Source organism: Plutella xylostella, chromosome 29 (assembly GCF_932276165.1).
Source record: "Plutella xylostella chromosome 29, ilPluXylo3.1, whole genome shotgun sequence".
In the NCBI taxonomy this organism is placed as follows: domain Eukaryota; kingdom Metazoa; phylum Arthropoda; class Insecta; order Lepidoptera; family Plutellidae; genus Plutella; species Plutella xylostella.
Window position 1 is genome coordinate 9607572 of NC_064009.1, and position 27333 is coordinate 9634904.

At 35.1% G+C, this 27333-nt stretch overlaps 1 protein-coding gene across 1 annotated transcript in view; it reads left to right on the forward strand.

The window, feature by feature from the left end:
• LOC105398500 (ATP-binding cassette sub-family G member 4) overlaps nucleotides 1–27333 on the forward strand; it is a 38663-nt gene that overhangs the window by 2170 nt on the left and 9160 nt on the right. The window contains exons 2-4 of the mRNA XM_038118324.2: nucleotides 16239–16298; nucleotides 25814–25934; nucleotides 27064–27321. Coding sequence (XP_037974252.2) covers nucleotides 16244–16298; nucleotides 25814–25934; nucleotides 27064–27321 — 434 coding nt within the window. The 5' untranslated portion in view covers nucleotides 16239–16243. The remainder of the gene's footprint in view (nucleotides 1–16238; nucleotides 16299–25813; nucleotides 25935–27063; nucleotides 27322–27333) is intronic.

The following is a 27333-nucleotide window of genomic DNA, read 5'->3' on the forward strand; positions in this document are numbered from 1 at the left end:
ACAAACTTACACAGACACACGCACGCACATACATACTCACAAACTTTCGCCTTTATACTTACCTCTATAAGTAGGATTTTAGTGTCCTATTTTTATCAAAATGGTGATGATGATGACTCGACGATGATTGTAGTCATGTTTAATCAAAATAGTTCAAATGCTAACTACTGCCATAGTGTCTTGTGCTTTTTTAGTCGGTTGTATAGGTTTTCTTTTTATCGAGTCGGTTAAAAGAACTAGAACTAATAAGACAAGGCTTTATAATCATGGTGAAAAGATTGGCTGATAATAATTATGAATTACTATATTCAGTTAGACGGTGACCCTTTACAATAGGTCACATAAATAATTAAGTAAGTAGGTACTTACATATTGAATTGTTATTCTATGTGCATATGATTAAAAGACGTATTACAGGGCACCCTGCACGCATTACTACTTAATTTTCAGTAAGGAAGTATAGGTACCTACTTAAGTTAAAAATAAGTGTATAAGTTTAAGTATACATAGATAATCATAAACTCTTCTTCTAGGATATAATATTATAATCTCTCAAACACTCCATAAAAATATACGTTTTATAAACCTATAATCACATTTATTACATACTTATTGGACACGATAGGAATAGGACCATACGCAATCTGGCTCAATGAATGCAACGCCAATGTGCCCTAGATCTAGATGTGTCATACACAACACATCCATTGCAGTACATTTCAATTAACAGGCCACGCTACATGTTAGTGATCGGCTGAAACCGACTTCAATTGATGAGGACATTTTCATGAAGAGGTTTTATTTAGGAGATGTTCTGCATATTAGAGCTAGACTTGCGTTTGTGACCGAGGAAAAAATATTAGCCCGTCAGTTTCGATGTCCGTCGCTGACTGCACAGGCGCCCTATTGCTAAGTCAATGTGAAATATAATTTACGAGGTACTTAAATAGAGTCAAATTCAATACATTTTGAATCCGAAAATCGTTGTCAAATAAACCAACCATGGTAAATTTTCAGATTTTCGCCAAGTAATTTGTCAAAAACCTAGGGTAATAAAAAGACATCAGACGTCCATCTTTAGTTTACAGACTGTAGTTACCTGAAATGTCTGAAGCATAATAATATAAGATTATTGTAGCATGAAATAATAACAATTTAAACAATTAACATTACGATAGCGAAAAGGAAAACTAAACGTGCAATTATAATTTCTTAAACTTTTGTTTCCCGCCCATTTACCTAACTATTTACTTAATAATTAATATTTTGTAATCTAAGTATTAAAATATTTACTAGTTCACTACTTAACGTTAAGTATTATGAGTATTAGGACCGTAACAGTAGTAAGTAGGTAATTAAGTTTAATATTTAAGTGCCTACTTAAAAACTTTTCGGTGATATTATTTTACATAAGTATGTCCGAAATTTAAGTACTTCAAATATAGTATTAACTATAGTCACTTACTACTGTTACTACCCTGCCTGACACTCTTGACTCTAGTAGGTAATAAGACTTTTTCGGTACAGCTTAACAAAATCTCTTCTTCCACAAATCTTATTCAAAGCTCCAACCCAACCTCCAAGAAAGGAAGCTTTTACACTATTTCCATCGCAAAAGTGTGTCTGTGTGTAAATGTATCAAGTGTGTGTGTGTGCGTGTTGCACCGGGTGTATGAGAGGTCGTCGCCCCCGCCATGGCTGCCAAGAGCAAGGAGGGGGGCTATCACGCTATGCAGTATGCAGTGTTTTGTTACATTATAATATTTCCTAGGTGTCTTGTTTTTTTTGTGTTCAATTCAAACCCTTGAGGAAAACACGGCCTTAAAAATGGGTGTTATCCATATTTCTATCGTGGGTTAATGCGAGGGCCAAGCTAGTGTATTACGCACTATATTGCAAATTTTGTGTAAGTAGGTATTACTTTTATTAATAGTTACTTTGAGGTAAGGTGTCTTATGCACTGAGACACATACCACGCACTACCGCTCTAGGTTATCGCGACATCTCGAAGCTTTTCGTAGTCTGGCCAAGCACTTCGTCATGGATCGAACTTGAAGTTTATCGCGACAACGCGAACATGGATCTTGGCTGTCAAGTGTGGCCGTAGCATCATATAAATAAAGTAAATATAAACCAGTAGGCGAACCTACTGTAGGTATTTAATAATGGTAAGCGTTTACCCGACGCATCGCAATTATCAAATTCCACCTTTATGTTTCAGTTTCAGTACAATCACATTTACAAATCGCCTCAATTTATTATTATTTGTTTACTCTTGGCAAAGACATTATCGGTTCGCGGAATAGCGGTCAGTTTTAATATAGGCGATCTATTTACGTCCCTAAGGAAACTAGGTTAGTTGGTGCATGGATACAATGGCAGCGGAAATACTTATTTACTTAGACACAGGGTGATTTATTTATGCGGGGTGAAATAAATAATAATGTATATTCTGCAGCAGCCACAGTTTTTAAATTATTTGAGTGCATTGAACTGCATAAAAAATAACCGGATTTATTTGGGTTTCAGTGCATTTATCTTCTCCCAAAAAGCAAAGTAGATCTGATAATGGTAATAAGGTAAAAAAACTTGATAATTTTATATATATTTTTTAAAGAATAACGGAAATCAACACCTAAATAGAACAGCTTTTTTATTACTTATCTTTTTATCACCGGAAAAAAAGCATTTACAAAACACTTGTTTTTTTATGTCAATTAAATTACTTTACTGTGTCGGTCCGTGTTAAATCTCGGCGAATGCACCAATTAAGTCGCGAGTGTGACATTGAGTGATACATAACGTCACTATCACAATATTTAATTAAACATGAAGTTAACCCGAAGGTAGATTCCAGAAATTATAATGTTTTTGTTTTTAAAAATCTAATCAAGGTCTTTTAGAGAGCTGCGTTGTTTTAAAGTTAGAATTAGAATGATTGGAAAGCGTAATTATATGGCTGCAGAAAGTATAACCACCCTAAAAATACAAATTCTATATAACACTGTACTTATTTATTTACTTATGTATTGCAGGTAGGTTTTTACTAACTTTAAGTGTCATATTATAATTATGACCTATTAAATGTTTATCCTCATTTACAAGTCCATACATAAATTCGTTAACGTAAGTAAAAATTTATTCCTTCATAATTTAAATATCTTTATTATTGACAGAAGTATTTATTTTATCAGTTAAATTGAAATAACTAATTAGGTCAGGGCTAATTAATGAAAACAAGAATTATCACTGGACATGTGGATATGTGTCACCATTGCACCACACAATAATGTTACTTTTTCACTCTGTAACTATGTTTTGTAAAATAAAGCATGCATGTTTTAGGTTAGAATTAGTTTTTCGTTTTTTTGTGTCTAGGTAATATTGAAAAATAAAACTAAAAAAATATTAAGTAATTAAAAAGCAATGTATTAAAAGAAATAAGGCCGCACTTTGTACTATTTTATTTATTTATAAGCAGAATTTTGTAAGTACTTAAGTAATTATATTTTCTTTTATGGTGCAAACAAAGAGTATTGTGTTGTGCTGTCACACCTGTCAGTCTGTCTCACCTGTCAATAACATTCTTAACAATAACTGTCAAACTCCGCTGCATTTTCCCCGGTGCAGTGCGCAAGCGCAGTCCCCAGCTGATAGGTGCATGCGTCACCAGGGCATTCACCTCGCAGCTGCTTCGAGATCAAGGACTGGGCACAGCAAGGTACGGTTAACAGTACCGTAATTTGATCGAAAGTACTTACTTAATCTTATTTCGACTTATGATTAACGATAAAATGATTAAGTACTTACTTATTGTGGATGGACTCGCCAAATGTAAAATTTATCAGTTAGAACAAAATGTAAGTAGTTTAAATTTTACATAGTGTTACCCTTAGGTGTGAGTTTTAAACTCTCTCACCTAGCCCACTATCATCAGCCCAAGAGCTCCAAGTATACGTGCCACATATTATAGATCAAACTTATGCCCCTCTTTGGGTGGTTGATATTATAAGCTTTAGTCATTGGATGAGGTACGCTGCGGATAAGTGATAGTTATCTCTATCATCATAATACCCTCTTGTTTTCTTAACCGAGTATTTAAATACTGTTTTTACTGTTTAAGTTACTTACCTTTTCTGTGACGAACGGTATTTTCTTACTGGAAGTTATTTAACCGGTCCCCTGCATCACACCTTTATTATCAGCTAAAAAAAAGCTCAGGGTTTGCAAGCTGTTTTGTATATGTTTTTTATAATGTTTCATTATTTAATTTTCACCGTATAAAAAAAAACAAATTAGGTAAGTTTTTCTAGCACCTGTTACATTTTACAATGATTATTATCTTAATAAATGACAATTGATTACTTTGGTTTAAAAAAAAAAAGTTAGTTAAGTTAATAAAATATACCGTGATGTAAAGCTCGTGGGTTGTGGGGGACTTTATAGGTACTTATGATTAAAACTAATCATTAAAAATTTATTACTTAATTATGCTCTAAAACTATTGTTCTCCAACAAAAGGAAATACCTAATAAAAGTTAAAAATATAAGTAAACATAGATAGAAATCTCATATAAAACAAATGGTAGATGTATTTACTCGTGCCTTATCACATCCTTTTTATAATAAAACGGCGCAATTGCAAAAGCAACACAACATTACTCACAGACCAAAGTTTACTACTACTCATAATACTCATATTCTCCGTTACAGTGGTTGCAGAGGATACTTATTCAACACAGTCATATCCTAACTAATATTATAAATGTGAAAGTAACTGTGTCTGTCTGTCTGTCTGTCTGTCTGTTACTCTTTCACGCCAAAACTACTGAACAGATTTGAATGAAATTTGGTATACATATGGTCTAGACCCTGGGAAAGAACATAGGCTACTTTTTATCCCGGAATTCCCACGGGAAAACTTTTTAAGGCGAAGCGAAGCTCGCGGGAACAGCTAGTATTATTATATTTTTTTAACATTCTTTGCAATGCAAAACTGGCCTGGTTTTTCCCTGTTGCAGAATACCATGCGCTATCCCACTAAAGCACAGAATAATAACTAGTACAGGTACAGGGTACAGGTACTAAAGTCATAAAAAATATTATAACTGGTTTATTATTTACAACTCGTGAAATTTTGTGGGATAGGCCACAGAAAAAAAAATATAGAAGTGTAAAAATAAAAATTTACTCCAGTTTAATGTTAAACCAGTTTTATTTTTGTATTAAAATTATCATGAAAATAAGGTGACGCCCAGTGCCCTTTCCAAACATAATAAGAATAAGAGCAATTTTATTAGTAAAAGTATGTAAGTAACTGATGATTTCATTCCCTAATACCTCGCGTATACCTAAGTATCACATCTTATACAGGGTGTAAATTGTGCAGTAAGCCGAAACAGGCCGTTCAACCCCAACATCATGTCAATGATAAAACCGCCCGTTACTAATTTATTTGTTCATGCTGCATTTGCTCTGTTACAATAATTTGCGGTAGCAAAACCATGACCTTCCACAACAATTTTTTACTTGAGCGCATTGTAAAATTTTACGCTTTCGTAAATAGGCGAGTACCTACCATCTTAGACTTTGTTGCGTTTTCAGTAATACATTCAGTAACATATATAAAAGTACGAAGTCTCCTTATTTTTATATAGGTAGGTAGGTACTTAGCGATAAAAATATAAGTACTTATTTCTCATGTTTGCATTTTAATGATGATTGTGTGATTACACCTACTCACCAAAAAAAAAAGATTTTATACCGACCAAGTATAATGACGTCGATCGTACAGACGAACGGGACATTTAGTATTTATTTTTTTAAACATAATCATCATGACTATACCAAAATTACATTTGCGGTTAACGTTTCTGAGGCTTAACCTCCATGATGTTAGATTTGGTACAGTTCAAGGATTTTAACATCATCATCATCAGCATCAATGGTCTTCTGATGGACAAACCAAAAGCTATTAGTCAGAAATTATGTAAGTATTTATTCTATCCTAGACCACCACCCTACCACTTAAGATTTACCTTTCGTAGGTAAATATTCATTTTCTTTTATAATAGCTGTAGATAATTAAACACAGTATTTTTTGTGTGAATATATCGTATAAAATTAACTAAGTACTTATCTGAGTCGCGAGCACAAGTTTCGAACCTCCGTTAACGTTGCGTATCGTCAACTGTCACTGTCAAAACGTAAGGCAAAGTTAGTTCCAAAAGTGACATTTGTTTTTCCATATATGTTAGGTGGAATTTCACCAAAAGCTAAACGTATTTAGTAGCCTGTCATACGTCTGTCAGTTAGTACAAAATGTATTTAAAATTTGATTTAATTACGTTTAACGTTTGGTAAAAGTGACCCTTCGTGTAGATTCGAAAATAGTATCGAATCATGTGCTCGCTGCACTGATTTGTTATAACGATTTCTACAGCTAGGTAGGTATACCAAGTTAATAAGGAGGTTGGTTACATTGCATATCACCTACGCCTACATATTAGACATAAATAAGGTGTTACTAACGTAGTTTTTAAAGAAAATAATATTAATTACAATTCGCAAAAATATCAGTCGTAAACTCGTAACTTGTAATTTGAAATGGTTCAATAGCCTAAATAATATTTTGTTTTTATTTCAACCGTCTACATAACAAATAATAACTAAACAAAACAAGTGACGACAGCAATAGCTGGTAGAGTATTACTAAATTTTATAGGTAAAAATAATCTAATAGCATTTTTGTTATTGCTGATAAAGTTATTTAGTAATATTTTTGGTAACATCTCACACACGGCCATCCGACCCTAAGTTAGGCAGAGCCTGTAGTATGGGTATCGGGCAACTCTAATATTTAAGTACACAGATTTATAGATAGATAGGTACATAATAAACATCCAAGTTTAAAAGACTCGGGATATTTGTCTTTTAAACAAATATCTGCCCCGGCCGGGAACCGAACCCGAACCCCTTCGGCATAGATACGTAAGAGTTCTTTCATAGAATTTTAAATTATAAATACTTACATAGTTACATACATATCGGTTATAGAAGTGACATTTATCTACTTATTATAGGTATTGTGGCCTGCTTGTTGTCCGTTGCTTGCCTCAATCCAATTAGAATCTCGGGTAGGTACCTATACATTATTCAATTTCATTTTTGTCATTACAGATCATGATTGCATTTATTATAATAATTACAGTAAATTATTGTTATTTAGGAAAATGGGCAAAAGTTAAGCCATGTGAAATTTTAAATGATAATAAGTATAATAATATGTCTATAGAAATGGAAAACAATTTAACAAGGGAGTTTATAAAAATGTCTTTAGCAGCTCCAATCTACTGACTTTTACAAAGTTTAAGTACTTGAATTAAGGATCGGAAGAGGGTGAATAGTCTCCATATATATAATAGACACTCCTTTTTGAACCCCTTTCGGTCTTTATTAAAATATAGAATGGATAAGATCCGTCCGAAAAACGAATAATATAGAATAACCTCTTTTGTCTAGGTATTGAGACACAATAAATCATTTCAACAGCTACATTTCAACTATTTACAACCATACCTGCAACTTACAGAATAGAATTGTAGTTAGGGATTTCACCATCAAAACCAATTAATCATATTTCATATTCCACGTTATAGTGAATTATTCTCCAGTCAGATAATTTACCCAAAAAATCTTTTGGTTTTGGGTTATATTAATGAAAACAAAAAGGAAAGCCTCACGATGGAGTTATTCCCGTGTACCTACCTACAATAATTTCACTCAAAGATAACCTTAGAAATGTTTACCTACATTACTATAATTACGGTCTTTCCGACTCACGCTAAGATTTGAGTTCTAGGTCTAGAGTACAACTTGTTTATACATGTGCCGACTTTCTATTGGTTATATTGCGTACTCGCAGGGCTTGAGATGAAACTTGAGCCTTCTTCATTCTTAACGGAAACAGCTTCTTTATTTATTTCATTCCCAACTTCGCAACGCAACTGAACTTTGATCCTAACTAATATTATAAATGCGAAAGTAACTATGTCTGTCTATCTGTCTGTCTGTCTGTCTGTCTGTTACTCTTTCACGCCTAAACTACTGAACGGATTTGAATGAAATTTGGTATGCATACGATCTAGACCCTGGGAAAGAACATAGGCTACTTTTTATCCCGGAATTCCCACGGGAAAACTTTTTAAGGCGAAGCGAAGCGCGCGGGAACAGCTAGTAAACAATAAAGGAACAAGATAGGTGCAAAAAAAGGTCGAAAAATACAAGTGAGCTTTTATTTTGACTGAGTCTTCTGTTTTCCGTTTACCATATTACTTTTGCAACACCCTGTATATTATTTTACTACAGAACTGTAAATACAGCCAAAGCCTTATTCTTGTACTTGAAAACGGTATGGCGCGAGTCGATGCTCCATAGTGTGCACGCATTGTGAAAGTGTTTGAGAGGCACTAGAGAATTAGGTATGTATTAACGGTCAGTTAGCGAACTAAATACTCGGTGTAAGGTAAGCGTCCACCTATCGGTATCGTACGTATCAGACTATCGGACCAAACGGATTTTTATAAAAGTATTGAGAAACAGCGTCGTGGACGCACTTGTGAGAATTCTATACAACGAAGAATGAATGCGATGCGTCTGTTGCGTACGATGCTGAATGCTTATAAATGCTGAAAAAAGTGGATGCTTATAAATCTTTTTTAGCTTAAAAAACTGGATCTGGAAGGCGTAAGTAACCATATCTAACCCATGGGCTGAAAGTTTTAATGCAAGCTTGTAAAAAAAATGTTTTTACGCTTACCTAGATAGTCATAAATTTACATCAGCGTAGCTTATCTGAATGCCAAGTTAAAGTTATTGCACCTAAGAATTGTTTCGAAACGATTTAAGCCATGAAACAATCACTTTCAAAATTACATTTCTATCGCTACAGTGTCCAAATGAACACGAACTCGAACTAAAATGTGTTTAAGTAATACCTAAATTATTCCGACACCTAGGACTAGGGCTTAACGTAAAGGCTAGGGCAGGTAACCACCTTACCAGCGGCAGCGCAGAGCGTTTGCTAAATTTTAATTTGGTGCCTTCAAAATCACTTTATGTTCGTTTTATTTTTCACTTGGAATTCAGCATTATAAAAGTACTTGTTGCGCCCGCGAGCTACGCTTCGCCTTAAAAAGTTTTCCCGTGGGAATACCTCGTTAAAAAGTAGCCTATGGTTAATGCGAAAGTTTGTGAGTATGCGTATTTATTAGTAGGATATTCAGAGATATAGTTACTTACCTATATTATATCTGGAGACTAAGTAGTTTGTTCTTACTAGCTCACAAACATTATACAGTACCTACTATCTATGCAAAAACTCTCATAATACTTACGTAATGCTTCATAGTTAATTAATTTATGACATACCTAATGATAACCCACTTTATAAACCGTACTCACTGACTGTCAATTTTAATACAATATAAGTAGTTAAAAGTTAAAAATAACTATAACCGGCTCGGAAGTTAAAATAACTGCTAAAATAACCGGTTTTCCGCAAAAACTTTACTGAGATAATTAACATTTCCGGACTGGATGTATCAGATCTGTCCCTACGCATCTGAATTTAATCTGCTTATATTTTTTTCTAATATCCCTTGACATTAGCATAATTAAGTAAATAGATGTTCTTTTACGTATGTAGCTAATATTTATAGAAAACTTGTTATATATTTATGTTGTACTTAATCTAAAAGATTGAATAGCGGGTTTACTAAAATAATATACAATAAAAAATACTTGTCCAACAGTATGCTATGAACCAGTTTCTAGTTACTTAGCTTATATATTTAGTTAACTTGTTTATATATTTTCAGTTAATTTTTGTATAGTTTTATCGGCGGGTGTCACCGCCGTTGATAGGTTGGTATTAATAAATTAAATATTATTTAATTTAAATCTAAGAAGGTAATTTAAGCGAATAGCTTCGTCATTAACCTATATAACAAATGTTATCAGCAATATGCCTCGTCAAAAATCACTCAAAAAGGCCACCCCGAATCGTACCTGGCCCAAAGGTACCCATTATACTCGCAGCATTACCGCGTTGTATACCGTTAAATTGTTTTGACACGAAAAAAACTAAACTTGCCCTGTAGGTAATTTTCATTGTTACCTTAAATAATTATTCTGAATTTAATATAGTATTGAATACTAATATAACCATTAGTATTAGTTCAATGTTAATATACATGTATCAAAATCTATTATTTAAAAAAATATATTCTGCAATTTCTGGTAACATTTTGGGTATAATACCGGCAGCTACTATAAATAAGTTATAAAATTGTGTACTTACTTATAAATGTGTGCTTCGGTATAATTATTTTCCTAAGTTCAATGCCCTTGATGAGGAAGTGATACAGATCAGTTCATTTAGTGTCACGTTGCTTCAGGAAATACAGACTCTGTAATATTTACTTCCTTGTCGATTTTATTTCCTAACTTTTACTTTTAAATACTTAATTATTTTAAGTAACGATGAGGAGCTTTTCAGAATCGAGTTGGTGACAAACACTAGGCTGGGCTATGGTTTGTCACTTGTCACCCTGTCACCAGTAAGAATATTAATTAAATTTGGTACTTATCGAGACCTGGGCAGTTAATTTTGGAATCCTTGCAGAGATGCCAAATCGATTGGCGCTATATCGAGGTGTTGAGATGTCTGTACAATGCCGCTACTATGACTGTCCAAGTACAGGACCACAAGACAAGACCTATCCAACTGCAACGTGGAGTGAGACAGGGGGATGTGATATCTCCGAAACTGTTCACCAATGCATTGGAAGATGTCTTTAAGACGTTGGACTGGAAAGGACATGGCATATGTATAAATGGCGAGTACATGTCACACCTCCGCTTCGCGGACGACATCGTTATTATGGCAGAATCTCTGCAGGAACTCAGCTGGATGCTAAGTGGCCTAAATGCTGCTTCCCGACGTGTAGGCCTCGGAATGAACTTGGACAAGACGAAAGTCATGTACAATGCTCACATCAAACCGGAGCCGGTCGCCGTTGGTGAGGCAACACTCGAAGTTGTGCAAGAATATGTCTACCTCGGGCAGACTATTCGGCTAGGCAGAAGCAACTTCGAAAAGGAGGCTGCAAGGCGCATCCAACTGGGTTGGGCTGCATTCGGGAAACTTCGTCACATATTCTCCTCGGCCATTCCTCAGAGCCTGAAGACAAAAGTCTTCAACCAGTGCGTCCTGCCAGTGATGACGTATGGTGCAGAGACGTGGACACTGACGGTAGGACTGGTCCACCGATTTAAAGTCGCTCAGCGTGCTATGGAGAGAGCTATGCTTGGGGTTTCTCTGATGGATCGTATCAGAAATGAGGTTATCCGTCAGAGGACTAAGGTTACCGACATAGCTGTCAAAATATGCAAGCTGAAGTGGCAGTGGGTTGGTCATATCTGCCGAAGAACCGATAACCGTTGGGGTAGACGAGTTCTCGAGTGGAGACCACGAACAGGCAAACGCAGCGTGGGACGCCCTCCTGCCCGCTGGACTGACGACCTTAGGCGGGTGGCGGGTAGTGGTTGGATGAGGAAGGCCGAGGACCGAGTGTTGTGGCGCTCCCTGGGGAGAGGCCTATGTCCAGCAGTGGATGATTATTGGCTGATGATGATGATTGGTACTTATGTAGATTTGGGTAAGGTTATTTATCTCAGAAGTTCCACGGGAAAATATTTTAAGGCAAAGTCAAAATGTTAGTGCAGGATATTTTCATAAATAATATTATATTCTACTCCTGAAAAAGAAAACTTAATCGTTAAGATTGTAATAATGATATAACTTTCAAGTAAAATAATATAGCATAAATTAAGTGTCACATTTTACACTTAAACATTGAGAAACACAAATACATCGAACGGACGTGCCCTTGTTTATACAGGGTGTTAACTTAATTGCGTTGGAGCGGGAAATGGTAGATACAGCTGATGATGCTGAACACGATAAGACATTAAAAAACGTATTTTATTTCCTTTAAGCTGACCAACATAAAATAGTTTTATTTAGTACATTTTAAAATTTCATAGTCACCCTTTTCAGGTTTAGGTACGTTTGACAGAATGACCATGAACTTGAAAGCCAAGATCAAGGCCAAACAATTCAAAGCCAAGGTCAATAAAAAAGTATGCGTGCATCTGCACCACACTCGTGGAGCTACATCGTCAAGGTACCTACCGAGATGTTGGGTACTCAAAGTACCCAATCCATTGTAGACATTTCATTTTACTCCATAAGTATCACTTTATTGATACACAATTATCTTTTTTGAATACAGAACATTTTCATTTTATGCTTCATAACATAGGTCACACGTATTCACAGCACAGCACAACATAAAACGAAATGAGGAACAAGGCTTAGTAATCAAAAGATAGAATTGTAGGTACCTACTCTTTTAGGTAATACTTAATTGTAAAAAAATATTGTAAACAAGTAAACAACAATGACTGACTGACAGACTAGATCCACAGAGAAGGTAATGACTATCATAAATACTCGATGGTTATGATACGCGAGATTGTTATTATTCTACTGGTATTTAAAGTGAGGCCATACTTATTATAAGGATTCCCGTACTATTCGTCATCAAAGACGTCTCAATCGCAAGTACACAACACAAATCGAGATGAGCGAGTGTAAGTAAACCAATTCGTCATTGAAGTAGACCCTGTTATCATCCTGTTACGCATTGTGGTCTTTTAACTTTAGCTGCATACAGACCGGCCAAACGAACGCCAACGAACGGGTTTTGTTGACCTTCGTTGCTCAATCTGCCCCTGTATTATGTATGATAAATGTCCATCGGTGGGCGTTCGTTGGGTCTGTACGCATCTTTAGGTAATAAAAGAAAAATAAAATGTGGTGAGTATCAAGGGTGAATACTAAACGCTTACCTTATTCTGAGTAAAAAGGTTTAATTATTGTTCTGAGCTCCTAGAAAGTCATAAATTATATTCTGTACGATCTATCAAACTTTATGACAGTCAGCTGTTTAATTGTTGATTAGTATGTCATTAATCACCATGAATAATTTCAATTTTATTTAATAATTGTTATTACCTACTGTGTAATTAATTACAATCATAGTTACATCAAATAAATTATGAAAAGTGAAGTTGATAACAAATTTACAGTGTGTGTTCTTTTGCAATCGAATGTCTCATTGGTTATGTGTTTGTGTAGGGTGACCATGTTTTTGATTAAGGTAAAACTTTCCACTTTACTTTAGACTTTAAACATAAATATTCGAGATTCTGATGTTTTTTTTCTTAGAAACGTGCTTGGTTAGACTAATACTAACCCCCATTTCCCGCTCAAACGCATTCTAGTTAACACCCTGTATTTTATCTCGTTTGCTATCTTACCATGGTGTATATTTTTTTTGTCGTTCAGGTTTATTTTTCTGGCTGTACACATTCGATTTCTATCAGTTAAAATTTCACCATCTGCAGAGTTCTTGCAATATTTTACACTGAGATTGTAAGATATACTTCATATATTATATTTATTACCTAGTATATCCCTATCTAGGAATGCCTAACTAGATCTATCCTCGGTTCTTATTGTACCACTAAGTGACTCAATTATTGATAGGTACTTAGGGTTTCGCAAAGCAGTCTGAGTCCATTAGATTGGGAAAGACTTAGGTATCACCATCGTAAATCTGAATTTAGACGTCTATTTTGCACAATATTACTGTAATAAAAGCAAAATTTTATCCATAATAGCCGAGTATGGCTTGAAAATAAGTAAGTATAAAGATAAGCGTACACCTTTCTTATGTACAGGGTGCAACAATATTTTATTACTATGTTTATATTTTGGCTCGGTATCAGCCTTGACTCTGTGTCGTGTTGTTGACACACTGACACGTGTGGTGTCGTCAAACTTTCCGTTTAAAAGCCAATTGAACCATCGACCGTTATTTAACTCAGGTTTCACTCAGCTGTTATACATATAAATATACTTATGGAAATTTTGTAAATGAGTAGGTAATATAGGTCATAAAAAATATATACATATATAATGAAAAACTGAGTCTGAACTGAGACCTCTTAGAATTTCTTTATCACATTTTTAACACGTAAGTTAAATAAACGGTTTACAATCAAAGCGTACATAAATATAAGTATTCGGAATATCCTGTACGTTTCAGGAATGGATCCTATTCTAGTAGGTAAGCACTAATAGTGCCCTTAGCCTATAGTGGAATAATACAAACCCAACTTTTATCTGAGGTTAACTGGTGCAAAATACAGCTGTGGTGAAATTTGTCCCGATCGCCCCATTAACTCTTATAAATAGCTACTGCATTTTCTGACTGAAGAAAGTAGCTTATTATAAATAGAAATCTATTATTTATAGCTGCCAAGATTCTTGCAACATTGTAGTATCATCACCGGACCTTTCTAGATCTAGCTAATCTATAGATTATGTTGCTAATGCTTACGCAGGGTAGAATTATATCAGTTGGTCTTGTACCTGTTGGTAATTTACCTTTTTTTAAGGGATCAAAACTTATATCTTACCTAATACGTAGGGTATGAAAATCTAACTATTTACTAAGGGTATTTTTTATAATCGTGAATTCATTCATTCATCGGTCATTGATAAAATTCCCCCCTACAGGTACAGTGCATCTGGCCCTGTAGCACAGGACGCTATTAAGACGTGAGAAGAGTTCTCCGTCGCGCTCGCTCTTGAGGCTGCGCGATGTGAGTGAGCGCGATGCAAAACTCATGTCACGTCTTAAATGCGCCCCGTACTAGCCGTTCTGGTTTATACTCTTGTGTCTTTCCACGTACCTATCTACGTATTAGTCTATGCTACGGTTAATTCATCCGGTTTTAATTCTGGTTTGTTTCTTCCATGGTCACAGACACTGCAGTCACAGTCAGTGCTAGTCTGAAAAACAAATATTTTTTCTATTCTATTCTTATACCTACTTACTTATTTATCCAATAGCTTTTGTTCTAGTTAACTCCTTTAAAAATTTAATTATTTATTTATTTATATAAGGCACATCAACAGTACATGTTACAATACACTTATAAAAGAAAGGTTAGAGAGGTACTTATCAATAACTTGTACCAATTACAGACATGCTCAACACTTGTTAGGCACATAACAAAACATAGAAATTACAATACATAGGTACCTAGGTATTACTATTTCTGTAACAAACGTTTGTGTTAGAACTGGGATGGCCCATGTAATTATTTTGCTGTCTGTACTGTCAGGTTCATTACATTAGTAGCTATTTATACATTTGTACCTTTTCAAACTTAAAATCTGTATATCTATCTACAATTTTTTGCTGACCGTATTATGTGTTGGGCGTGTTTACGCTGCAGCCACTACAAACTACAGTCTCTTTAAGAGCAACGACCGACATTGAACTCTAACTATAATATTGAATGAAAGCCAGTTTCTGAAATGATAAAAAAGTGTTACTACTTACGTATAATTTTGATTTATTATTGAAGTGGGCTTTTAGGAAGTTTCCAATAACGAATAACTTCATGACGCCTCCATTTATGTTTTTTCTACTGAATCTGTTATTATTACAATATTAATCGATGGTTAAATTGGAAAATAATTTCGGAAACTGGAGATACGTGATATAGAAAGTGTGGTAGGGAATTACGGATTCCTTTGAAATTTAACAATGGGTATTGTTGTCAGATTCTGTAAATTTTGAAAAGGAAAATTGCTTTGTTTTGTTAAATTTGACATCTTCCGTTATTTTAAAAGTGGCAAAATAGTTCTGTTCACTCATTTACAGTTCACAGCACCAATTTCAATACTTTTACTGTAAAATTAAATCTAAATACATTATTCAATAGGCATTCTTTTTTATTTCACTATTTAACTTTAAGGTCGCAGAATACGAATATCAACTATGACTTTATTCAATAATTAATTAATATACCGATTAAAGTATATCTGATGTAAGGTATGTATGTCAATAATTTTGACGTATAAAATAATTAAGTAACTAGGTTCTTAATTCTTATACAAACTTACCAACAAAAAAAAAGTAGGTTCTGCGTAACCAATAAACTTGTAAAAAATACCAAACCAAATTAAGTACTTAACTGATACTTCCTACATAAAAAAAATACTGTTTTATTCCACGTTTTTTTCTTTATTACAGATACAATGGATTTGGAATTCCGAAATTTGACGTACACCGTCCATAGTCGGCTAAGTAAAGGTGAGTCTACAATACAATTACTTACCTACTTACATTCAATTTCACCTAAGAAAGTCAATTGAAGGTAAGCGTCCACACATATTGCGTTTACTTTTCACCGCTCCATCGGTGAAAACCCCCACTAGTCCCTCTGCATAGGGAGTGCGAGTTTTACACGGTTCCAGAAACGGCGAGAAAACGTCAGTTTGTATGGCGCGGCCGGGAGAGTCACCTCCTAGCAGTACACCTACCTACCTGTAACTAGCTCCGCCATAAAAATTTGTGTCCATTTTCACTGATCGGTCGGTTAAGAAAAACTTACACTAGATCCCCTGTATTGTATACACACGTGAATGTTAATATTAAGTAATGCGATCTCGTGAATTTGCCAGATTACGTATCACTTTAATGACGTATAATTTAAATTCGTAGGCGTGTTAGGAACCGGTTTCCAGATGAAATAGTTATTCGTGCTAATGTCAAGGTTGAATTTAATTTATTCCAATTAAATGTATTATCTTTATCCACACTCGCAGTGATTTTTGTTGGTTTTTGCTAAATTTGCCATTTGTTTTATACCTACTAGGTAATATTTTTTGTGTTTTTTTAAGTAGGAAGATAAAATACCAGTTTATTTAAGTATATCGTGCGTATAATTATAGTGAATATATTCGTTTAGTTTCTTTAACGCCTAAACCGTAAACCATGTATTTTTCCCAAATCATCATCATCATCACGACCCATTACGTTCCCACTGCTGGGGCACGGGTCTCCTTCCAATGAAGGAAGGGTTTAGGCCTAGGTTTTTTCCCAAATAATCATGTAAAATTCATCCCCAACTGCCAAGAGGAGAAAGAAAACAATTTTTAATATTTAGTTATACTACTTATAGGTATTTTCACTTTTTAATTAATCACAAATGGTAAAAAAAAACTCAAATTATGGGGTCAGTTAGAAGAAACCTGTGAAATTTAGCACCTTTTTCTATTGGTGCAATCAATACAAAGAATGTTTGAAGTATGTAGGTAAGTAGACGTAAATTTTTCTTCAATTTAACATAAAGTGTCTAAAAATCATAACATTTATTTTATAAATAAATAAATAAACATAAATGAATATGTGGGGACATCTCACACACGACCATCCGACCTCCGACCCCAAGGTAGGCAGAACCTGTGTCTCTGCCACCGCCTCTGGGTGTCGGACAGCTGATATATCTACACAAATAAATAGATAGATATATACTAAATATAAATAAATATCAACACCCAAGACCCGAGTACAAATATCTGTCTTTAAACAAATATCTGCCCCAGCCGGGAATCGAACCCGGGACCTTCGGCATAGCAGTCAGGGTCACTAACCACTACACCATTCAGCCGTCATTTTAACCATTGCGTTATGGTTTAACCGTTTTGTTGTATTTTATGGTGTAGATTATGAATTATTTTGTTAACTGGATGAGTAATACAATATATTATTCATATTCGTATTGGCCTATTAATATAAAATAGGACACGATTAACCATTATGAATCATATAATTTATGTAGTCCTCAGTCCATCCTATATTGTTATTTACCGTGTTATGACTAAAGCGACTAAAGTAGGACAATAGTTCAATATGCAATGTTAATGTTCAATGCATTGAGGCGGAATTTTATCAGTGCTTATACACTCACAGCTAATTAAATAGTTCCACTCATAAAATTCCGACACCAAACGACCCTACTTTTTTTAAAGATTTAATTTAAATTTTGAACAAACTATTGTCGTTTTAATGCCGAGTTGCAGAAAGGGACTTTAAGTTAATGTCGACATTAAATCTATGTCTGTCTCTTTCTGTCCGTATACTGTCAAATCAAGGCAACCATACATTTAATGCCGACATTAACTTAAAGATCCTTTCTGCAACTCAGTGTTAGTTGGTAATATTCTGATGCTCTGTTAAATGTACTTCAATGTTGCAAAAGGAGTCATTAAGCTAGCCTTTTTCGTTTAGGAGTAATTTGGTGCTTTTCTCAGTGGAACCGGGCATTGCCCCGTGAGTGTATTTCGTTCCCGACATACTGAGTTATTTTTAATGTAGCAACTAAATTCAGTCATAATAATATTAATAATTCAGTCATAATAATAATAATAATAATCATGATTTCTGGACTTATCTCCAACCTTCATCTGCTAAGTGTGTGTGAGCTGATTATTATTATTGCATTACATATTCGCTCGTGGTAATGTTATTAATATTTAGTAGGGTTGACAGTGCTGTTTTTTTAGATCAAAGAACCATTTTGCGAATTATCCAAAGTCGTAGAAAAAGTTGTTAATCATAATCACCCTCTTTCAGTTCACTAAGTGTATACCTACCACTTTTGCATTGTCCTATTGAATGGATGATTTTTAATAGCAAAAATGGAGTTAGGAAATAGGTGGTAATTTTGAGACAAGCACTCGTACAAAGGCACACCAAATTACGCAGTCATAATAATTTAGTATTACCTATTTTGCAGCACCACGATGCCTTGGGGTAGTAGGTATAGCGAACTAATTTTGACAATATTTTTAATTAGTACGAAGACTACATTTATGCCAATGTAGCAACCCTTATATTTCAATAATTTTATTCAGATGAATCAGCAGTATAGATAATGTTAACTTTTAGCATGTGTAGGCCCGCGATGAACTAAGGCGGTTCTCACACTGCCAAGTAGAGTGGAGATACAGTATCCTCGCCCGTTCATTGGTCGAGGATATTGTCTCGCCACTTGACTCGGTACCTAGGTGTATTCAGGGTATTAGCATGAATTTTCATCGTGAACATGAAGTAGAATTCATCGAGTAATTTTGTATGAAAATATGAACAGCGCCCCTGGCGGTCGGTAGCGGAACTAAAATTTCCCTACAAAATTCATCGAGTAATTTTACTTTACGTTCACGATGAAAATTAATGCTAAGGGGTCAATACAAAAAGGCGGCCTTGTTGATTTTAGCAATCTCTATCATACAACGTTTACTCGCCCGTTCATTGGTCGAGAATATTGTCTGGCCACTCGACTCGGTAGCTGTAATCAGAGTAGGTATTACAAGCAACGCGTTCGGTTCGGATACGCATTCAGTACTACGCATTCAGTATTACAAGCAACGTTCGGATACCTACGCATTTACGCAACATACAGCGTGGTGAGACTGATGAGAGGCAGTGTGAGCACCGCCTTAGCATATGTGGGCTCGCGATAAACTTAATAATAATGACCACCAGGATTTATAATGTCTTGACAAGGCACGATGTTCTATTGACCTAGTCCTACTGAGAATTATTATCAATGTGTAAACGATTATTGGAGGTTATAGCCTTTATAGGGAAAAATATTACTATCTACTTAATCATTTGCAATACTTAGGTAAGTATAACATAAGGGGGTGCGGTAATATACTAAGTATTATATTTTTTATGTAAGTAACTCAATAATATATATTTTTAATACCAACACATTACTTAATAATAAATTATGGGTAGGTACGTGACGGGCCATATAGCTTTAGTTAATGTATATTTTGTAATTTTGTTTTGTTAATTGTTGTTAATTTTTAAAAATATCGGTAAGTACTAAAATAGAAGATAGCTCTTATCGTGTACACTTAATTAAACAAGGAAAAATATAAAGAAATGGTTGAGGAAAGGTTAATTATCCGTTACTACAATACATATTTATTGATACTTAGAACACGGCTAAGAAAAATAAAATAATACTGAGGCAATAAGTAATGTTGAATGGCAAACAGAATTAAACTGGCATCAAAATTTACATTTGCTTGTACATTAAATCACCACTTGCTTTTAATTGAAACATTTGTATGATAATTTATTTTATTACCTCGGTGCACATTCTATCATCGGTAAAGAAATAACATCATCAAGATAATTTATTGCCTTACTTAGAAGGTAAAAAAGTTTGTTAATTTTTACATTTGTAGTACTTAAATACCTGTAAGCACTCTCTACTCTTAATTCATAAAACTTCACTTTATACCTAGAGGTTAAAGTGATGTAAGTGCTTACCTTCATATCACTATAATCACTTTAAACACGTACCGACAAAAGTACCGCATTTTCTAAAATGGTCTGCCTTGTTCCTATGCATAATTGTATATGAATCAATAACTTTCATTGTATTTTAATTAATATTTAATATGAATGAAGACCTCGAATCAAAAAGTACCATCCTTGACTTCTAGAAACCTTTATTGAGACGGATTATTGATTTCAGAAGTCAAATGCATTATATTATTAATAACTCATATCTATCAACATGCCTTAACTTAATAATTGCATAGAAAATATTAAATTACATTACAGCTACGGTATTCATTAAGTTTTATTGTCTCAGTCATTATTGCAATGAATGCCTACAACAACTATTAAATCAATTTGTTCCTGTCTATTTACGTTCTCACCTTTGCCGTTACTTTAGTAATCAATACTTTAATTATGTATTAATACTCACAGTTGTAATTTACCTAAGAAATACTCTGTTTTGCAAATGCCTTCATAAAATATGTGAAAGTTGGTTTATGTAAGTAAGTAATTAATAAAATAATGGTAATTCTATTGTTCCATACGCAGTAATTCATTATAAATATTTGAAAAATAATATTATTTCATTGTTCTAACCAAGGGATATCGAAAACGACCAATCGTCAATGATCCGTTAAACAACCGCCTTTTTGCAATATGGCCGCATCAATAGCTGTCGGAGTGACAATTAAAATTCAGGAATGTTGCCAGTTGATGTCTGCCTGGTATATAATTTTTGTTTTAATGAAAGAGTTGCATGGCTCGGCCTTGTTAGTAGGGGAAAAATAAGACAATTACTTAGCCCTTAACCCCATTTTCTATGCACAACCTCTTAATAAATCAGCTGTTTGGTACTGGTGATGACAACGCAAACTATAGTTGTGATAGTAGTAAGTAATAGTATAAAAATATAATCTTATATAATCTTTAATATACTTAATATAACTAATAGTACCTATAATATTTTTACACTTGGCTGCAAAAATAAGTACTTATAAATAACATTTTTCAATTTTCCTTTTCTTCTTTCTAAACGAAAAGTGTTATTGTTAGCCGAAAGGGGGTGAACTAACTCTGTCAAATTTTCAAACGTACTCGTATATTAGTTCAGAATATCCCTTCGGCGCACTTACGTATTTTTATGCTCTATATAATTATAGGTACGTAGTAAACGATTTTTAGTTGATGATGATGATGTATACAATTTCAAGTGGAGCTTTTCTGGACGCTTCCGTGCTTCGGACGGCACGTTAAGCCGTGGGTCCCGGTTGCTGCTTCGGCAGCAGTCGTTAAGCCTAGTCAGAGGCCGCCCGAAGGGGCGGCTTGAAAGCATCTGACCGTCGGGTTGCCCACTTACCCGATAACTCCCTCAGCACAAGCTTGCTTGTGTTGGGGTCCACCAACCCGCACTTGGCCAGCGTGGTGGACTAGGCCTAAACCCTTCCTCCATTGGAAGGAGACCCGTGCCCCAGCAGTGGGAACGTAATGGGTCGTGATGATGATGATGTATACCTAGCCATAAACTGCATCGCTTTACGAGATAGCCTCCCTATCGCAAACTTGTTTTGACAACGATTTTCGGATTCAAAATGTACTTATTGAATTTGACACTGGGTAGGTAGGTACTTCGTAAATGTTACTTCGTTATGACTTCGCCATAGGGCCTCTGTATGAGACCGCGCCATCACTGCTTTGTGTCAAATGCATTCCACACTTTTGCTAACGGTACTTGTAGGCACAGCTATAACGGTTTGCGAGTGAAGATTGAAAATAAATAAAGAACTTTGTCTTTTATTTTTTTATGATTGGTTACAATCAATCAATGGGTGAAATGTTTTTATGGCGTGAATGACTGCGAGAATGTGGCCGTGACCCATATTTTGTGTGGCGAAGCGTATCGTGGTAACGTGATGGGTCGTAATAGTCAGCCGGAGTGATTATTCGGAGCATTGAAGCAATGGTATGGTAACTATTCAATTTAAGGGTACACGCACACGATCGATTTTTGTAGGACACATAACCGAGCCATTTTTTTCATACTACCCTGCCCCTAGTGTGCCCGCACACGACCGATTTTTTTTTATTTTTCTTCTCATTTTCATACCATTTGTTACCGACTCAAATGAGTAGGACAATATTTTATGCACTATCGCAGTAGGTTTTATTTTCCTGCTACAAAAAGTCGGTCCCCTATCGATCGTCGGTAGTTTTTGAGCACCCTTAAGTTATATAATGATCACCTTCACATCGCTGGATTGTCCAGAATATGATATCTAATCTTTATAGGTAGGTACTACACTCAAATAACAAACTAAGCAATTACAAATTTACGACTACCGAACATCGATGTTCTTTCATGGTGAAGAATAGCGCAATATCATCTAATCGCTTTACGGTATTTTAATTGTTGATTCACATAGTGATGGCTCATACATTGGCAATCCGTTCGGTAAGTACTAAGGGTTATAATCTTAGATCTATACTATGTACTAGGCGATATTACCAACTTATAATTTAGGATTCTGAACGTGTAGCTGATTTTAAAAACAAAGTATATTGTACGATGTAGTACTTATTACTCACTATGTATGTAGTATTCCGATTATCAGAATATCCAGCATGCTCACAACAAAGCAAAATAAATTGAGTTATTAATCCAATATTTCGTACAATATGATGTAAACAAGACGGGGTAATAACCCGAAACGTTACAGCTATTAAGTACATTCACTTCAGTATCAGTAAGGTACATTCCTGATTGAGGATACGAGTTAAGGATAGATAGATTCGGATAATTACCCGCATTTTATAATCTAACAATTGGAGCAAGACCGAAGGATTAGATCGGAACAGCCCATGTTTGAGGAATTTGATGCAATTTGCAATGTAGGTAGTAAATGCGAGATTTCTCCGTAAGATAAAACGGTGGCAGTACTTGGTAGTCTGCTAAGATGATACATACTGATGTGGGAGTGCAATTTTATTTTGTTGTTAACGAGATGTAGGTACCTACATGGTGAGTTGATTCCAATGCAGTTGAGAGTTTCTATTTGTTTTACGCAGAGTCTGTCAAAGAACAATTTGTTCCTGATTGTATGAGTCCTGTCCAATCAGATTTCGCAATAGTACTTAGGTATGCGAAACTAATTCGGAAAATTATAAAATGTCACAAAAATTATCTTAGCTGAATGAAATGTATGAAATTACAGCACCTAGAAAAAAATATAGACACCTTACAGAATTACTTCTACTTTTATTCAACCGCACTAGTCTTCTCTTTATCTTACAGGAAGTGCATACTTAACGTGCTGCACTGCACCATATGCTAGATAAAGTCTAGGTCTAGCACGTATGCACTAAGTCTTTGTATGCTAATCTGGATGGTTCACCAACCGCAATGACTGCATCTTGTGCCATATTCTGGGACATTTAAAGATTTCATTGCTCATCTCATCACCTAAGACCTAAAACCAGATGGATAGACGTAGTGCAAAAAGACCTACGACACTGCCAAGTCTCTGAAGACGACGTTGGAGACAGGGCGAAGTGGAGAGAGAAAACGAGGAAGGCAGACCCCACCACCATATGAGACACATAGCCTGAAAGAGAGAGAGAGATTGCTCATCTCATCACTCATCTTTAGCTCTATACTGATAAGCTTGACGCGATTTTATGAATTCAATGGTATTTTTAAGTAAAATAACTATAACTACCGGATGAATATCCAATAATCTAACCTGACCAACGTTAAAAACCCCCAACATAGAACTTATAACACCCCCTTTTTTTCCTATCTCGAATATTTTACTATCAAAATTCAAATTCAAATCTTTCAAAATTCAAATTCAAAATTATTTATTATCCATATAACACAAAAACATAATTATAAAAGATACACCTTGCCCTTACAATTTTACAAAATTTTATGTTTAAAACTGAAATTAATTATAGTGGCCCACACTAAGCAAGCTTGTATCGTGGGTACCTTTACAAAGATTTACTTAATACTATTTCGCAGAGGTAGTTAGGCAGGTTTTTGAGTCAGTCAGTCAATATCGCTTTGCAATCGAGGGTATGCACTGAATAGGGCATACGATTAATGTGTAATGGTGGCTATAACTTCTAACTATGGTGTAGTTACTGTATAATTAGGTCTATTAGGTTTTAATATTAAGTATACCGTCGTATACCTAGTGTGCCTGCTGATATAATGTGATGATGACAATTTTTAACTTACCTAAATACTACATATAATTCTGTTGACAAATCAGCCCTTAAATAATACTTTTAAAAAAATTGGATACTATTTTTACTTCAACCGTATTCCTGTTCCAAAAATACTTTTTTAAGAATGTTTAAAATGCGACACATTTTACTTGCATCGTAAATTTTATCTTAATGTGACCACTTTTTGGAAGTGCTTAAGTATTTCATTCTTTAAAACGACTGAAATTATACAGTGCATCGTCGTTTATACTAGGTAATTAAAAATAAAAAATGTGACTCACTCACTAAACAAGTTTTGTTCTACCACTTCTAAAAATTCGTGAAAAATGATGTTTGCGCTTCTCTATAGAAACTCTGTTGGTCACGTGACTTATTACTATTGGGTCAATTTTTTTTTTTCACGAAAATCCCAGAAGGTATAGTTAACTATAAGTTAAAGGTAACTTTAAAATATGTTAGGTTATAGGCTATATCCTTTCGGTCCACTTTTGTTATACATACAACTTTTGGTTCACTTTTGCTATATGAATAATTATATAGTTATACAAGACGATAAAACTACAAAAAAAACAATAGCAATCCTCATCATTACTTACTGACGGTTGTAATAACTGCACGTGTATCTAGCTATTTAACTTTACAACTAATAATTAATACTACCTAGGTACCTACCTACTTAATTAAACACACTATTAAAATTGCACCTAAGTATTACTTTTCCTATTTAATTGTAAGACTCAATCCTTATAGATTTTATATACTGTTCTGTGGTTAGTACCTACCTAGGTATACGAGATTAGCAATGACTTGCAAATTATTAGAAATTCAATCGAAATAATCACGGCTTATCTAAAAAAATACAATCATCATATTCAAGAAACTTTGCATTAAGAATATTTTTCTGGCTATTTTTCCTGAACGTTAAATCTATTTATGTATAGTATAAAAGTATAAACCTTAGATATGATCTTGATCACTAACTAACTATACTATACTAGTTAAGTAGTTTTGATTATGCGATAAGTATACCAAACTCAGAGTTCCCCATCGTAAAAAGTCACGTGACCATCACAGTTTCTATGGAAAAGGATGTTTTTTTCGCGAATTTCCATTACTCGTAGAACAAAAGTTGTTCTTAATGACCCCCTGAGTCGCCTCGACCTCCGAGGCTTAGTATACTTACCCTTTAACCTTTTTGCAACACCCTATTGAATTGAATATGCTCTCGTTTCCAGGTAAACGCCGCGAGGTTCTGAACGGCGTCCATGGCAGGTTCCAGTCGGGGCGGCTCGTGGCCATCATGGGGCCCTCGGGGGCGGGCAAGAGCTCGCTCCTCAACGCCATTTCGGGGTATAGGTGAGCAGACACTATAAGAACACATAAAACAAACACATAGCAAAACCTGTGACAAAGTCTTATGACACGAAAATAGTTCCTGCAGCGCACAATGTAGAGAGAAGCAACTGCCACTAATCTGACTGGCTAACCCTATAATTTACGTACCGATAAGTACATCAAGATCAAGAAGCTTAGTTGTCTAATTACCCGGTAAATCTATCCGCACATAGCTACGTATATACTAACGACCAAAATATACAATTTAAAAGTAGGTACTTCATAGCTAACTATTCACCAACCCCAGTAGAATCAACATGTAATGAAGATTGATGAACTTCAAAGTCATGTCCACTCCAAGTGGTATGCGTAAAAAGTGTATCCGTTAGGTATAGGTATCTTATTCGAATGGTAACAATTGACCGCACGCAAGGCCAAACTTTTGTATCATATTTTGTAATACCTTTTCACAGCAACGAGAGGTCGATCACCTGACTATTAGAAAGACATTAATCATGATTCATGCTTACTTTTTTATTTGATTCCAAGATTAAAAGACCCAAAGAGGACGTAGGAAAATAACATGAAAGGATCTGTACGGTTTTTATTACAATACGGAATCATTATAATAAGTACTTTAAGTACCTTTATATTTTATATATTTTTATCTTAATGTAAACCACTTCCTTTCCCACATGTAATTGCAGCACTTAGGTACTATGAAACAAAGACAGAGAGAATTGACGGATATTTAATCTGAAACGGGATTACTAAAATGACCATAAAGTTACATTATTTTAATTAGTAGGTACTGTGACTAAGAAAGCTAGCTACTATGCACTGGGTCTGCGTTGTTCAAACCTGAATCAATGAAGTACAGAATGACCGCTTAAAGTTGCCTCTTTCTGGCTTTCAATATGCTGTACCTATGAGTAAAATACCAGTCCCAAATACTCGACGAATCAGGAAGCATACTCTATATTGACGAAAAACTAACGAACGATCAATCGGTACGTTTAGGTAATACAACGAAATAGAGTCATGGCTCCTGCAGCAGCGCTCTGAAACTTTGTTTTTCGTCATAATATAGAGAGACCCTCCAGGAACCAAACATTTCAACCCTCCTACAGCACTAACCTCATCTCCACAGATCAGCGGGAGTCTCCGGCGAGCTCCTAGTAAACGGACAGCCTCGCAACGAGCACGAGTTTCAGCGCCTCTCGTGCTACATCACTCAGGAGGACCTGCATCAGCCCCTGCTCACAGTTAGAGAAGCCATGGACATGGCCGCCAAGTTGAAGCTGCCTAAGGGAGAGAAGGCGCCGTCGGAGGATATTCTGCAAGAGTTGGGGCTGCTCGAGCATCAGCATACTAAGACTGATCAGCTTTCGGGAGGTCAGAAGAAGAGGTTAGTTTGGGG